The 13,452-nt window shown below is 41.4% G+C and overlaps 2 protein-coding genes across 4 annotated transcripts in view; one reads left to right on the forward strand and one right to left on the reverse strand.

Moving 5' to 3' along the window:
• The window catches only part of RFC1 (replication factor C subunit 1), a 44,321-nt gene extending 39,460 nt beyond the window's left edge, over nt 1-4,861 (forward strand). For 2 of the 3 annotated variants that reach the window (XM_082316256.1, XM_082316258.1), the window contains 6 exons: nt 178-332; nt 448-565; nt 1,678-1,823; nt 2,288-2,501; nt 3,563-3,754; nt 4,345-4,860. In XM_082316256.1, coding sequence (XP_082172382.1) covers nt 178-332; nt 448-565; nt 1,678-1,823; nt 2,288-2,501; nt 3,563-3,754; nt 4,345-4,440 — 921 coding nt within the window. In that variant the 3' untranslated portion in view covers nt 4,441-4,860. Of the gene's footprint in view, nt 1-177; nt 333-447; nt 566-1,677; nt 1,824-2,287; nt 2,502-3,562; nt 3,755-4,344 lie in introns of all 3 variants that reach the window. The other variant, XM_082316257.1, reaches the window with a different exon arrangement.
• A 1,379-nt stretch (nt 4,862-6,240) lies between these two features.
• Nucleotides 6,241-13,452, reverse strand: part of WDR19 (WD repeat domain 19) — a 40,094-nt gene continuing 32,882 nt past the window's right edge. Inside the window, exons 26-31 of the mRNA XM_082316259.1 lie at nt 12,711-12,835; nt 11,977-12,058; nt 11,209-11,359; nt 8,853-8,976; nt 7,116-7,192; nt 6,241-6,397 (exon numbers count right to left, since the gene is read on the reverse strand). Of these exons, the coding sequence (XP_082172385.1) occupies nt 6,283-6,397; nt 7,116-7,192; nt 8,853-8,976; nt 11,209-11,359; nt 11,977-12,058; nt 12,711-12,835 (674 nt within the window). The 3' untranslated portion in view covers nt 6,241-6,282. The remainder of the gene's footprint in view (nt 6,398-7,115; nt 7,193-8,852; nt 8,977-11,208; nt 11,360-11,976; nt 12,059-12,710; nt 12,836-13,452) is intronic.

Below are 13,452 nucleotides of genomic sequence, written 5' to 3' on the forward strand. Positions count from 1 at the left end.
AGTAAAACTCAATTCTCGAAACTGGTAAAGCACGAGGAAGGAAATACTGAACATTGAACTTGTACTGATGAGTCCAGATATTGTTGGGTACTGAAGTAATTTTGTTGATACTGTGCTGTGTCTTATTGTTTGTCTCGACCTGCATCCCACTGACTTCTTGAAACCTCATTTACTTAGGGCCCTTTTGATGTTGTCCGGAAGGTTTTTGCTACTGGAGAGGAGGCTTCTCGTATGTCTCTTATAGACAAATCGGATCTTTTCTTTCATGATTATTCCCTAGCACCTCTCTTTGTCCAAGAGAACTATGTACATGTGAAACCAGCCGCTGCTGGGTGAGTTATTCCATACCCTAAATTGACATAAACTTTTGTGTCAGGGAGTAAAACTAGACTAAAACCTATCTGGATATTTCTGCTTTGTAGTACAATCAACTTTGTATTTTTCCAGAGGAAATCTGAAAAAGCACTTGGTGCTCTTGAGTAGAGCAGCTGATAGTATATGTGATGGTGATATAGTGGACAGACAGATTCGCAGCAAGCAAAACTGGAACCTTCTTCCAACACAGGTGAGCACTTAACACTCATTTTATGTGGTTTATGGGTGTCCAGTGCAAATGACTGATCCCTTGAAATGGATGTTTCGGTATAATTTTATGACCGGTGTAGTTCAAAAGGCTGCCCGGGGAAGTGGTTGAGTCCCCATCCCTGGAGGTATTTAAAAGACGGGTAGGTGTGGTGCTTAGGGACATGGTTTAGTGGTGGACTTGGCAGTGCTAGGTTAACGGTTGGGCTTGATGATCTTAAGGGTCTTTTCCAACCTAAACAATTCTATGATTCATACTTCATGTAGTATTCTGCTCTGCTGGTGAGTAGAGCAGTTCCCCGTATTTGTATTGTTGAACCCACGCTGTACCATGAAATGAAATCTTCTGAAATTTTGAAAAGCTTGAACCTTCTTTATGAAGCGTAGGAGCACATGGCACGTATCGCTTCTGACGTGCAGTTACAAGCCTGCTCTCTTTTATTTATGTGCTTCCTACCCCAGCCTCTCACCAGGCTGGTATTTCTCCCAAAGCACAGAGGACTGAAGCTTCGTCACTGTCCTTCTTTTAATGATCACTGAAACATTGACAAGACCTGTGCTCAAAGGACTGTGACTGGCATCAGAGAATGTATCGTAGATTAAGTTGGAATGGACCTCCGGAGGTCCGCGAGTCCGCCCCCTGCTTAGCGCAGGTCCAAAGAGATAAGTTGCTTAGGGACGTAGCTAGCTGAGCTTATGTAGGTTCGTGTTGTTCTTTGGCAATGTCGCCTTCACCAGGTCCATCTGCTGGAGACTACAGCGCGTGTTTCTGTGAAGTCAGCTGTTTGACTGTACTCTAAAATGAGAAACAAGCAGGCTTTTTTTTTTTTTTTTTAAATGGCTTTAAAATCCAGATAATTTCACAGATATTTTAGAACATGGTAACAAACAGGTTGGTACAAAAGATGAAGCTGTAACCTAAAAGGGATTGAACAGAAACAAGCAACCAAGAAAGAGTACTCTTAAAAGGAGCTGTTTCTGCTGCAGAACTGTATTCGCTGCCCCCTTCCATGCGGACAAGTAGGGCAGTGTGTCACGGTGTCAGTGACGCTAATTCATTGTGATTTGAGTTTGGCACGTGTGTTACTTTTTCAGGCTATTTATGCAAGTGTTCTCCCGGGGGAGCTGATGAGAGGTTACATGTCCCAGTTTCCCGTCTTTCCCAGCTGGCTGGGGAAATTTTCATCCGCAGGCAAACATGATCGTATCATTCAAGAACTGGCAATGCACATGAGTCTCAGGTAGTACTGGCGTTCCTCTTCTGATGTATATTGACACGGGGATTTATTTCTCATGTAGTTCATTACCTACCATTAATTCCTTGCTGTGCTTGGTACAAATTTAAGTGTATATTCTGTGAATAGCCTCGTACGTTGTTGGAGATGCTTTCTCAGCACTTAATCTGGACAACACTCGGACTGCAAACACTTTTAGTATAGCCAGCAGTACTGTGACTTCCCCCCCTCCCCCCAAAGCTGTTGTTTCTCAGTTAGGGATGTGTTTTCCCCAGACTGTTCGGTGTTTGAATACCTCATGTCAGTTATCCTTAATGCAGTACGGCAAAAAGAATGGCATGGTACAGCTTGCAGTTAACTCTAAGGCAGCTGATGATCCATTTGCTGAGGGCCTGCCTACAGGTTGCTTGTGTTTAGAAGGGAGCGGTGGTGGTTGTACAGATTCACTTACTGCTTTCAATTTGACAAAGAACCCAGACGTGCAAGAGGACAGTAAACATGGAGTATTTGTCGTATTTGCGGGATGCGCTTGTCCGGCCCTTGAAAGACTTTGGAGCGGATGGTGTACAAGAGGCTGTAACGTTCATGGACTCTTACTGCCTGATGAAAGAAGATGTTGAAAATATCATGGAAATAAGCACGTGGGGAGGCAAACCCAGTCCTTTTTCAAAGCTGGATCCCAAGGTAAAATTGACCAGTGAATTTTTTCCTTCCATATCTTTAAAAAGAAATCTTAGAATAATAGCCGTGGCATGGATGTGCTGCTGGAAGGCTGAAGTTGGTGCAGCTGCAAATGAATAATTTTATTCGGTGTAACTTGATTAACGGTAGTTTTTGCAAATCAGCTGTCAAACATACTACTGAAGGTGTTAGGGGTATGTCCTAAAAGATAGTCAGGCTGCGCTTCATTCAGCAGCCTTACACCTGTTGTTCCCGGTGTAAGGGATCAGTGGGAGGCGGCTGGGTCTGGGGCGTGGGAGTGGAACACAGGAGGGACAGGGAAAGCCGGTACCTTTCTATGCGCAAGCTCCTGGCGATAAGCTCCATCACCTCCCTGCGTAGCACTGCGTTCCTTACCGCTGTGCAAAGGAGCAGAGATGCACAACCGTATTTATTACGGTGTGGGCACTGAATTAAGAGGCCAGCTGGCAGCTTGCATCTCTCTCAGTCCAGCTAGACTGAACTGCCAGACCTGGGGGGACTCTGTGCGGTGCTCCTCCAGCATCCAGCTAGTCCGCTTCAGTGGCTGGGACCCTCATCTGCTGCAAGGTGAGCTTAAGCTCAGGTCCCTGCTACAAGCTAGGCAGGTGTGAGACCTGAACCATCATCTCCCCCCAGGCATCTCCCCCAGCGCTCAGGGAAAGAGGAGAATCTTCTCTGCTGGTAACTAAGCCTGTGCTGCTATGGGGCGTTTACCCGTAGTCTGAATGCGCTGCTCCAGCGTGGCAGGTGTTGGGTGCTGCTGCCGAGGGTGGCTTGGGTCTAAGTGACTTGGCTTAGGCGGCAGAGGAACAACAGTGCTGAAATTATCGGAGGCCTAAGTGAGAAACCTTCCCCATAAAATGAGCCTTCACCACACAGCTCTTAGATGCTTTCTGTGTCCTTTTGAGGTAGTGTCCTCTTCTACAAATCTTTTGTCACATCTTCCCAAAGGGAAGATGATGTGGAATCCCTAGCCAAGAGTTGGTGGGCTAACAATCTACAGCTCCCAAGCTGATGCTCAGTGTTTTCTTTCAACCTAACAGGTCAAAGCAGCTTTTACACGTGCCTACAACAAGGAGGCACATCTGACTCCATATTCGCTTAGTTCTGTCAAGACATCTAAAAGGCAGTCAGGATCTGCGGTGACCTTAGAACTGAACGAAGACCTGAATATGGAAGAGATCCAGTCTGATGAGGATGAGCAAGATACTGTTGAAAGTGATGCAATGATTAAGGTGACTTAGTTTCCTTAAACTACCACGCTAAACTCTTTCCTCTTAAGTTACCTTTCCTGGGACTTGTAACATCATATGAATTAAAAAACCAAAACAAAAAACCCAAACAAAAACCCCATAGTAGATATAAAATATATCATCTCTCAACTTTTAAATTCTTAACTAGTAATAGCATGAAAAAGTCTGAATTATTACCATCCATTGTCTTCTGCTTGCGTGTTGGACCACAGTGAGACACCACTGTAAACTCATGAATACTGGATCCAATTCCAAAACTTAGTAATATTTTAGGTGCTGGTGGGGGCAGTGCCATTGGTGAGGAGCAGCCACAGGCCTTTGCTTGTGGTTGTCAGAGACGGCGATTCCAGTAACGCCCTTTGCACGTATCTATCGCCAAACTGGGGAACTGTGGTCAGCCCTCAAGACTGAACGCTGTACGGTCTGTATTCTCCATGGCATTTAAAAACTGGATACATGAAGGGGAGAGGAAGAGAAGAGATGGCCTTTTCTTTTAACACTGATTGCGTTTTGACTTATGCTTTTGTCAGGTTGCAGTTGGATTTTAAACTGTCTGTATATTCTGTTTGTAGCAAAAAAAGGCAAAGTCTTCCAAGCTGCCAAAAAGAGAGAAAAACGAAGAAACAACAAAAAAAGAAGGGAAAAGAAAAGAGAAAACAAGACATTAAACAGAATAAAACCTTGCTCTGGATGCAGCTTTGCTTATCTAACTTCTGGCAGGAACATGAAACGGATCCGGTGATGGAGCTGGGAAGGCAGAACCAGTGCATTGAAAGTGCTCCTCTTATAGAGGTGATGTAGCTGCTGTACTCTCTCACTATGCAGTGCTGTACTTACTCTTAACGTGCTATAACTACCCTTGTACAACAAACACGGGGGTGCATGAACATGCTGAAAATGTGACGCTTAGTTACCTGGCATTTATACTATGTCTTCCTAGGACTTCTTTTTTTTTTTTTTTTTTTAATAAATCCCCTGATATTATGCAGTGAACTCTTGTAAATAGTACATGACAGAAAAAAACCCCAAACCTAAACTGCGTATTTGTACATTATAGAAATTAAGCAGTGTATAAAATGACAATAAAATGTTTCACAGGAGTCTTTTAAAATTTTGGTTAAGTTCATGGAGTGTTCTGTCTCTCTCCCCCTTTTATTCCAAGGTTCTGGCTTTCCTGCATGTATAGGATGTGGTTATATTCTTTTCCTACAACTTCCCTTTCGCTCAGTTAAAGACACAGAAAAGCAGCGAGGGACTTAGTTCCAAAACTTGAGGAGCCTGTGCTCATGAGTTGTATATTTAATCAAAACCAGAAAGGAATACTTAAGGAGTAAGGAATGTGTAATAGAAAATAGTCATAAAAATCTGAAAAGAGAACACTAGGTTTAGTGAGGGTGGTGTTTTTTTTTTTTTTTTTGGCCACTCACATAACACAGAATGCCCCTTGGTTTGTCTTTGGTGCAGATAAAATGCAGATTTTGCTTGGTAAGAAGAATTATCAATCAGTTTTATTACTATAATAAATCAAAGTACAAAATTTATCAAAAGCTAAATATTTACAGGCTATCACAAAATAGAAATGACATGGTTGTTGTTATTAAATCCTAGTGGGGAAAAGATGTGTAATATAGTGATAGAGCTTTCCTTGCTGCTTGCCAGACAACACATGCAGTTCTGAAAATAAAGAGAGGCAGTTAGTCATATCCCAAGGTATAAAGATGGTGATAGCAAACTACAAGGCTTTCTCAGACCAAAAAAAAAAATTAACAAAAGTAAGATTATTGTGGTGTGTATATAATTTTATAATATCACTTGTACATTACTGTGACCTATAGGTCCAAGTTTTCACATAAGGTATTTGCACTAGTAAATCTACCTTCAAATGTCAAAATTACTGAGGAACTTTGTTAACTCATTTTCAGTTACCATTCCTGTAACAAAACCGAAGTCTTGGATCTAAGTGCGTGGTATAGATAGAGCAGTGTTTCATTCTTTGAAATATGAGTATTTCAAGCCAATACTACATTGCTGTTACCCCGTGATATATTCTGTTAAGCATAGAAGCTAAGATCATGTAACCTGCATTTTAGATCTGCTGCTGCCAGTTAGCATCTCTCTCTCTTCCTATGCTTAAACACTTGTTGCTAAATCTGTAGAAGGATTTGATGATGCTGAGATCTTCAAACTGTTGTCTGTGCTACTAAAGCATAACTGGTGTTTGGGAATGTGTTCCAGACCAGAACACGTTGCAGAGGATAACGTGATCCTAGAGGTAAACTGTTGTAGAGTCTCACAGCGGGAAGGATCTCGCAGCCATGTTAATTGCAGTAGCAAAACCTATTGGTGTTTGCATGGCTGAGGGCAAAGAGGTGATACAGCAGAGCCTCACGCCCAGGCTGTCAGTTACGTTCTTGTACACAGTGCATTTCCCCTGCTGGGAAAAACTCCTGCTGTCCTCTAGAATAAGCCCTGTTAAGTAAAAAAATACAGGCTCTAATACATACCTGGATTTATTGGTCCCCATCTTCTGGTTTGAGGTACTGTGTGCAATCATTTATTTTCTTAAGGTGAACAACGTTAATCCTTTCAGAACACATTGGGCATATGTTTTCAGTCTGTAACATGCTGTTTTAAAAGAAGGGTGACTGGTCAAATGATAATTCTAACATTTTCAAAGGAACAGCTGGGCCTGAGGCAGAAAGCCTAGACCAGCATTCTGACCTATGCTCTGTCACAGGTACAGGCCAGAGCAGCAGCTGCTTCTGTCTAGGCGGAGCAAAGGATGGCTTGTTCGGTTTTGAGAACTAACATCACACCAGGAACACTGCTGCTGTTTGCGTGGCCTTGAGGAAAATTTGGCAATTAAAACATACAAACGAGCTTGCGGCTTCACAGTTTGTGACATCTGAACTGAGCTGTCCAGCCCCAGCCTCACACAGATGATTACTGGGGACAAGAGATTATTGCCGCCTTAGTCTGTACCCAGTACTCTGTGTGTGTGTGTTTTGGTGACTGCTGCTGTGCCTGTGTTCCCCCTCTGCCCCCACATCAGGTCTCCTTCCTGGAAGGAGCTGAGGCCTTACACAAGCCCCCGTCCCCCTCCATTACTGTTCCTGTTGTTGGAGCCCTGCATCTCTGGCCAAGTTCTTTATCAGTTTTTGGTCCACCTTGAAGTGATGCTCTGTGAGTACGTCAGATGAAGCTACCAAGTAAGAGGGATTCCTCTTCTGCCTCCGCCCCCCTGCAGCTGTTACATATTTTTTTAGTACTAAATGAAAGAGTTTGCTGCCAAAATATGAACAAACAGTGGAAGCCTGCAACAGAAAAAAAAATACCAACTTACTTCTTGAATTCTGAATAGAGGGCAGGAAAGTCACAGTGTGGGCAGACCGTCCAGTCATCTCGTACCATGTGCCGACCCTGCATGCAAAAGCCACTCGTAATTAAACGGCATGTGCTGCCCTAGCACACCGGGCATTTAGTTTTGTACCTGTTATTGTGGAAAAAGTCTCAGCAACTGAGTTCTAAAGATCTTGGGGAATTAAAAACCCCAAACCATAATAGTGTTACTATAGTTTGATTACTGTGTAAATTCTATAACTAGAAAAGGAGCTCTCAATGAGATGCAGTGCTTTCATTATAATTTGCATTCCTCTTTTAAAAAAAGAAATCTAAGAATGTATTGAATTACAACTTTTAAAATTCTTTTAGTTTAGCAATTCTAGAATGTTGTCTGTAGATCTACGTCTAGAGATGTAAGTAAATCTACTGGCATTTTTGGTGTTGCATGACGTTCAAAAAATGCCCCCAAAGCCCCATCACCTGAGCCCAGGAGGCAGCATTCACTGCTGTCAAGTTTGTGAGCATGCTGACTGCCTGGCACTCGCCTCTTTAAACAGAAATGACTTCCTCTGCCTTGGTGTGGTTTACTAATTTGCTTTTGATAGAAAGAATTGATATGTACCTTTTCAATACTATAAAAATGCAACAGCACCTTGAACTATATTGAGAGATTTATGCTGTAATACAATACGCAACCGTAGACTGTTTTGACACTGACTCTCCTAAGGTATTTAAAAGCCTTGGGTTTTTTTTCCTTAAGATAATACTTCTGAAATATACTGGTCATCTTTCTTACTCTGCTAAACCAATAGAGTAAAAAAATAGATAATTGCTATTACTGTTTTTTTTTGTAAGACTTAATTCTTTAGTTTTAATAAAGAATGTTAACTCCAACATTTGATTCCTGCTCAAGTAAATTTTGATTTTTCTGTAGTTCTAGCGTGACAAATCACTTGAACCTAATAAAATTAAAGTGTTAGTTTATACAGTAGCTAACGTCAGTATAAAGATTCTGTACTGATGCTAGTAACAGTGGGATGCAGGGCTTTTCCACTGGGAAATGTACCCCATCCCTGCCTTTTCAGTACACTCTGAAGTATCCTGAAACAAAAATGTTACAACTTCTCATTTCTCTAAGGATCAGTAGTAATACAGGAAATGCTGAGGCCGCTGGCTGAACCACTACTTAACCTTGGAAGTGCCTAAAAATTCTGTTACATTCTGGGCATTCCCCAAACCGGATTTTTGAAGAGTGGGTTCTTTTTCATTTGAAGTCTTGGCAGCCTGGAGTTTAGGGAAGGAGAGCTGTGCCCTCCACAAGCTGCTGTATATGGAAGAAGAAAGGGGGACTTCCAGCTCTGCTGTTACTGCTCCGAGCACTGGAGCAGCCGAGCAAAGGGCTGGCTTGGGAAGGCCCCAGCACCAGCAGCACGGTCCTGTCCGTGTTCTCCCAACTGCGCGCGTGCTGGGTGTTCAGGGGAGTCCTGGTGCACACCCTGCCTTCTCAGGAAGCTGAACTCTTCCAGAACCACTTTGTGATTTTACTGTCTTGTAAAGACAAGAAGAATGGTTTTTACTGTTTTGGTAACAGCTTGGAAAAAACCCCAACAAACCAACCCACAAGAACATCTAGCATGAATTACTAGCAAACCAAAGATGTTCAGATGAACATATTTTTAGCAGGAAAGAAAAGCTTTGTGTTCATTCTCGCACTGCAGAAAACGCCACCAACACTCACAGTTGCGATGCAGTACGGGAGATTGTTTTTACAGCCCGGACACAGAAGTTCGCACTCTGGGAGCTGGAATGCACAGTAGGGACAGGCTGTGGTTGCCTCCTCTGCCTCTGTTGTGTCTGGACGTCTAGAAGTAAGATAGACATGTGAATAAAAACCTCAAATGCTTTGAACTTGACCAAAGATGTTTTACAATGACTCTGATATTTAGCAAGTGTTTTTCCTTGGAGTTACTTGCATAGCTTCCAGTTTATATTTTATATTCTACCAGATAATTTCTTTTAACTATCAATCAAGCTTCATCACAATTATGTAAACTCAGAAATAGGTTATTATTTTCCATCTAATTTGAAACAATACAACCTTTTTAAAGCTACAACAGATCATAATACTTTGAACTCTTTCAAAACTCATGGTCTATATGCATAGAATGTAAAGCTATGGTTTCTCTATGTCAGTGTTTTTCCTGTGACAGGAGTGACCACAAAGAATTGAAGGAACAAGACATAAAACTGGCATCCTGGTAGGCCTACACGGCTTGTAACTCTGCCTTTCCCAGGCTTGTTTTCATCCACCTGTCTGCCAGAATGCTGGCCCTGATCCAGGCATCACAGCACCTGGGCGGGGGGGTGGGCAGGAGGAGACCTTTTTTCAGACTGCTGCTTCTGTGACCTTAAAAGTTCATTCTTCTATGGAACATTTACAGATTAAGAGCTTAGATTCCCTTTTAGCATATTTTCCAATGAAGATGATACATCTTTTCTAATGTTCAACCTAGTAGCCTTGGGGACAATTAGATGGCTTCCTTAGTTACCTTGATACTTCATAGAAAGCCTAATTTCTCATTTTATTAGCTGGGGCTTGTATGCTTCCCTCGCAATGGCCCGTTCTTTTGTGTCCACTTAAGAAATCTGAGGTATGCATAAACCTGATTGATAGATTAGGAACGCTTTTCATCAATCAACATGGCTTTTAACACTGATGTCATATTTTAGAAGCTTACTGGAATGTTCTAGAACTATTAACAAGCAGGCAATAGGGAAGAACTTTGCATTACTTTGGTTAAAAGATACTAAACAGACTAGGATAAACAGTTCTCACAGTACACATCTGTGGTCACCTACTGCTGTGCTGCGGACGCGTATAATGTAAGTGAAAATAACGTGGTAACACCGGGGGGGAGCCAAAGACAGGCCTACTGGAAAAAAGTTTCCACATCTAAGATGATGGACTCTGAACTGCTGTTGCTTAGGAGCAAGATCTCGCAATTATGATACATGCTATGAAAACATCAGCTCACTTTAAAAACAGTCAAAGCAAATCAAGTAGGCTGGAACAGACTCATTCTGCTACTACATAAATCCACAGGTTGCCCACATCTTAAATACAGTGTGTAGTTTTGGGCCTGCCTCCTCCAAAAATGCTGTAAAAGAGTTGCAGAGAAAGGCCATAAAGACCAGTATCCATAAAAGACTAGCTATGTAAGCTGAGACACTTCAGGTCCTGAAAAGATATGACTGATAGAAGGGAAATGAAAAAAAAATAGAGGTCTATAAAATCGTAAGTGACACAGAAAAGGCTAGATCTCTCCCAAGAGGAAAATTACAAGGCAACACACTAAACTAGCTAGGGACCGGCCTTGACACACTGGAACTTCCTGTCACAGGAGGCATCTGTTGCTAAAAATGTACATGGCTTCAAGCAGAGAGATTGGATAAGCTCATGGAGAGCTTAGAGACGTAATAAATACCTAAAACACCCATATGGGCCCAGCAAGTCCCTGAGCCTCAAAATGGTAAGAGCCCAGTAGAGTAAGTAAGAAAAGTATTACATATGCTTGCCCTGCTCTTTCTTACATGCTCACCTATGCTTCCTCCTTTGGCAGAAAATACTGCCTAGGATCTGTCAAAACAGAACTTCAGATGATAAGGAAGAAAATGTCAAGAATTCATCTATTTTGTTTGCCCTTCCATTCTTTTAGCCATTTACTCAGTAGTCTAAATCACAGAAGAGCATACTGCTGATGCCATAGTAGCTAACAGTTTGCATGTACATTCCTAACTAGAGAACAACTAAAGCTGCATGGCTGCGCTTAGGTCTGTATGGACAAGACAGAAAATGTTACTGCAGGTTAGGAAGCATTTTACATGCACGTTGCATTTAAGGTTTATCGCATTCAAGGGAACAGAAGAGCCTTTAATTTTTAGAGAAGGGGGGAAATGGTTCTTAGCCTTCCAAATTTGAGACAGTGAAATAATATGAAAACAGGATCAAGCCCATAGGCTTATGAGCAAAAATAACATTACAAATAAAGCCTTGATATTGTGTACATTTGAAAGAACAGATTAACATTGCTCACCTGACCATTGCTTCAATTTTCTTTTTGTATTTAAGATCTATTTTATTACGATACTCAGGTCTCATCAACATAGCAGCAAAACTGAAGGCTGAGTTCTTCAATCCTGCTCTATGACACTCGATTACAGCTGAAGTCAAAATTGGCACAATGTCTGTAAGAGAATGAAACAATGATGTCAAATATTTATTTACCAATATTAATGTTGAAAGCCTTTGAGCTAATACGGCTAAAAAGGTACTGATGAAAAATGACAGCATTTTTCTTCTTCCTCATGGTACACAGTTGCACAATTTGTGCAATTCCTGTAACCATATACAAGAGAATCATGGTTTCGCCTCTCACTGCCTTCCATTTCTGAAGCTCAGCAGGGCAGCAGGAATGTTTTGATTATAACCATTTCTCCCAAATCTGGCCTGCACTATTTAAAGTCTACATTTTAGTCTACATTTTCCATGTACCCAAAAAGTATTTTCAAAAGAAGATTGATTAAAATTTTGTCCTAAAATCACAGAACCGATCGGTTCATTACATACGATCCTGAGACTTTGTGTGTGGTTCAGGCAGCTCAGTACCGCAGTTAGGGTGGGTGAGGACAGGTTAAACTGCTGGTGAGGAACCCGTCCTGTGGAGGATGGCAGAGCACACGGTGTATTTACACTTTGTCGTGTGTTCTACAGGATCACAGGAGGAGAATGTACCTTCTAATGCAATGATTAATGACTTGTCCTGCAGAGCAACAGCATGCTCTTCTATGCTGTCAGCACTTACGTGATGGGAACTTGCTGATGTTGTTGGCTACACGTATGAGCATACGTGCTCCCTTCATGTGATCACCACGTTTCACATGAGTCTAGAATACAACAAAACATATCGAATTAACTGCAGCCTTTAGAGAGTAATTCCTGCAGCCTGCTCTTGGTGTTCATCCTTCTGGGAACGGTGCACCCACGGCTCTTTCACGAAACTGAGCAGAGGTGTATCAGGCACTAGAGAAAGGACCAGAGACTTTATGGTGGCTCTTTCCCAGAACAGTCTTTCTGGCCTTCGGCCCACTGTTTGCCTCCTCTTGCCTCACTGCTGGAAGAGAGGGAGGCCGGCAGCTGGCTGTAGGCTGAACGGATATCCTGATGGGCCACGGGTTAAATACTAGAAATGATTTAAGCCCCCCTGCTTAATTTCATTTACAGGAAAGCAGCGATCTGCTTATGAATAATAATAATAATAATAGTACTAGCAGCATAACATATTTGTAAGTATGAATGCAAAAGAAGTACAGGAAGCTAGATGTAGGTTTTTAATTATTTGGTATTTAAAAAAGAATGTGCTAATCAAAGGGGCAGAAACAACGAAAATGTATGGATTATCCTTGTTAGCATGCACTTGGATTCTCTGACACAAATTACAGGACAAAGTAATTTATGTATACAGAGCATCCATATGTACAGTTCAATAAATCAGAGACTGTGCAATTTATGCATAAATTCAGTTTCTCAATTCATTACCTTCACTAAGATATAGCTGTGTAGAATCATAAGGTTTGTAGCCATCTCAGAAGGAATTTTAATCTTGTGGGTCTTTAACTCTGAATACATACTGAAAAGAACATCATGTGCATTTCGGTAGTTTCCTTAAAAACAAACAACACTGAATAGTAAATTTAATTTTTCATAACAATTTCTTTACTAATGACATATACAGAAGCTGAACAGGAAGTTATGTTGATTCTTAGAGCAAAACATTTGCATAACAATTTCTTTGGAAAGTCACAAGCAGTTGCTTGTCACAGTATCCCTAAACAATATCAGCCAGCGAGTTAAATAGGAAAAAAAATTACACTTGGAGAAGTCATCTAAACAGTAGCAAAAGACATATGTGGATGACAATTTCATATAACGAAACTAAAAATGGCAGATGCTGTATCCAATACATTGCTTCCACAATAAAGAGGAGAAAAGGTATTTTTAGAGCATTTAGAGATGTTACCTCTTTTTGTTCTTCAATGTCAGATATTCAAAAGCTGTTGTTTAAATGTTAATTTAACATACTTTTACTTTATCATTTGCTTTGGCAACTCCTTGCCTCTGCAACCACGCAAACCCAAAACCTTTCAGAGAGATAACTGAAATTTGGATGTTAATTCACTAGATTATACGGCTTCAAGGTTACTATCAAGGATTGGCCAGAAACGACAGGATTTCATTAAATTATCAACACAGCTGAAAACAACCAGTGCTTAGTATGGTT

The sequence above is a fragment of the Platalea leucorodia genome, assembly GCF_965183815.1.
Source record: "Platalea leucorodia genome assembly, chromosome: 6".
In the NCBI taxonomy this organism is placed as follows: domain Eukaryota; kingdom Metazoa; phylum Chordata; class Aves; order Pelecaniformes; family Threskiornithidae; genus Platalea; species Platalea leucorodia.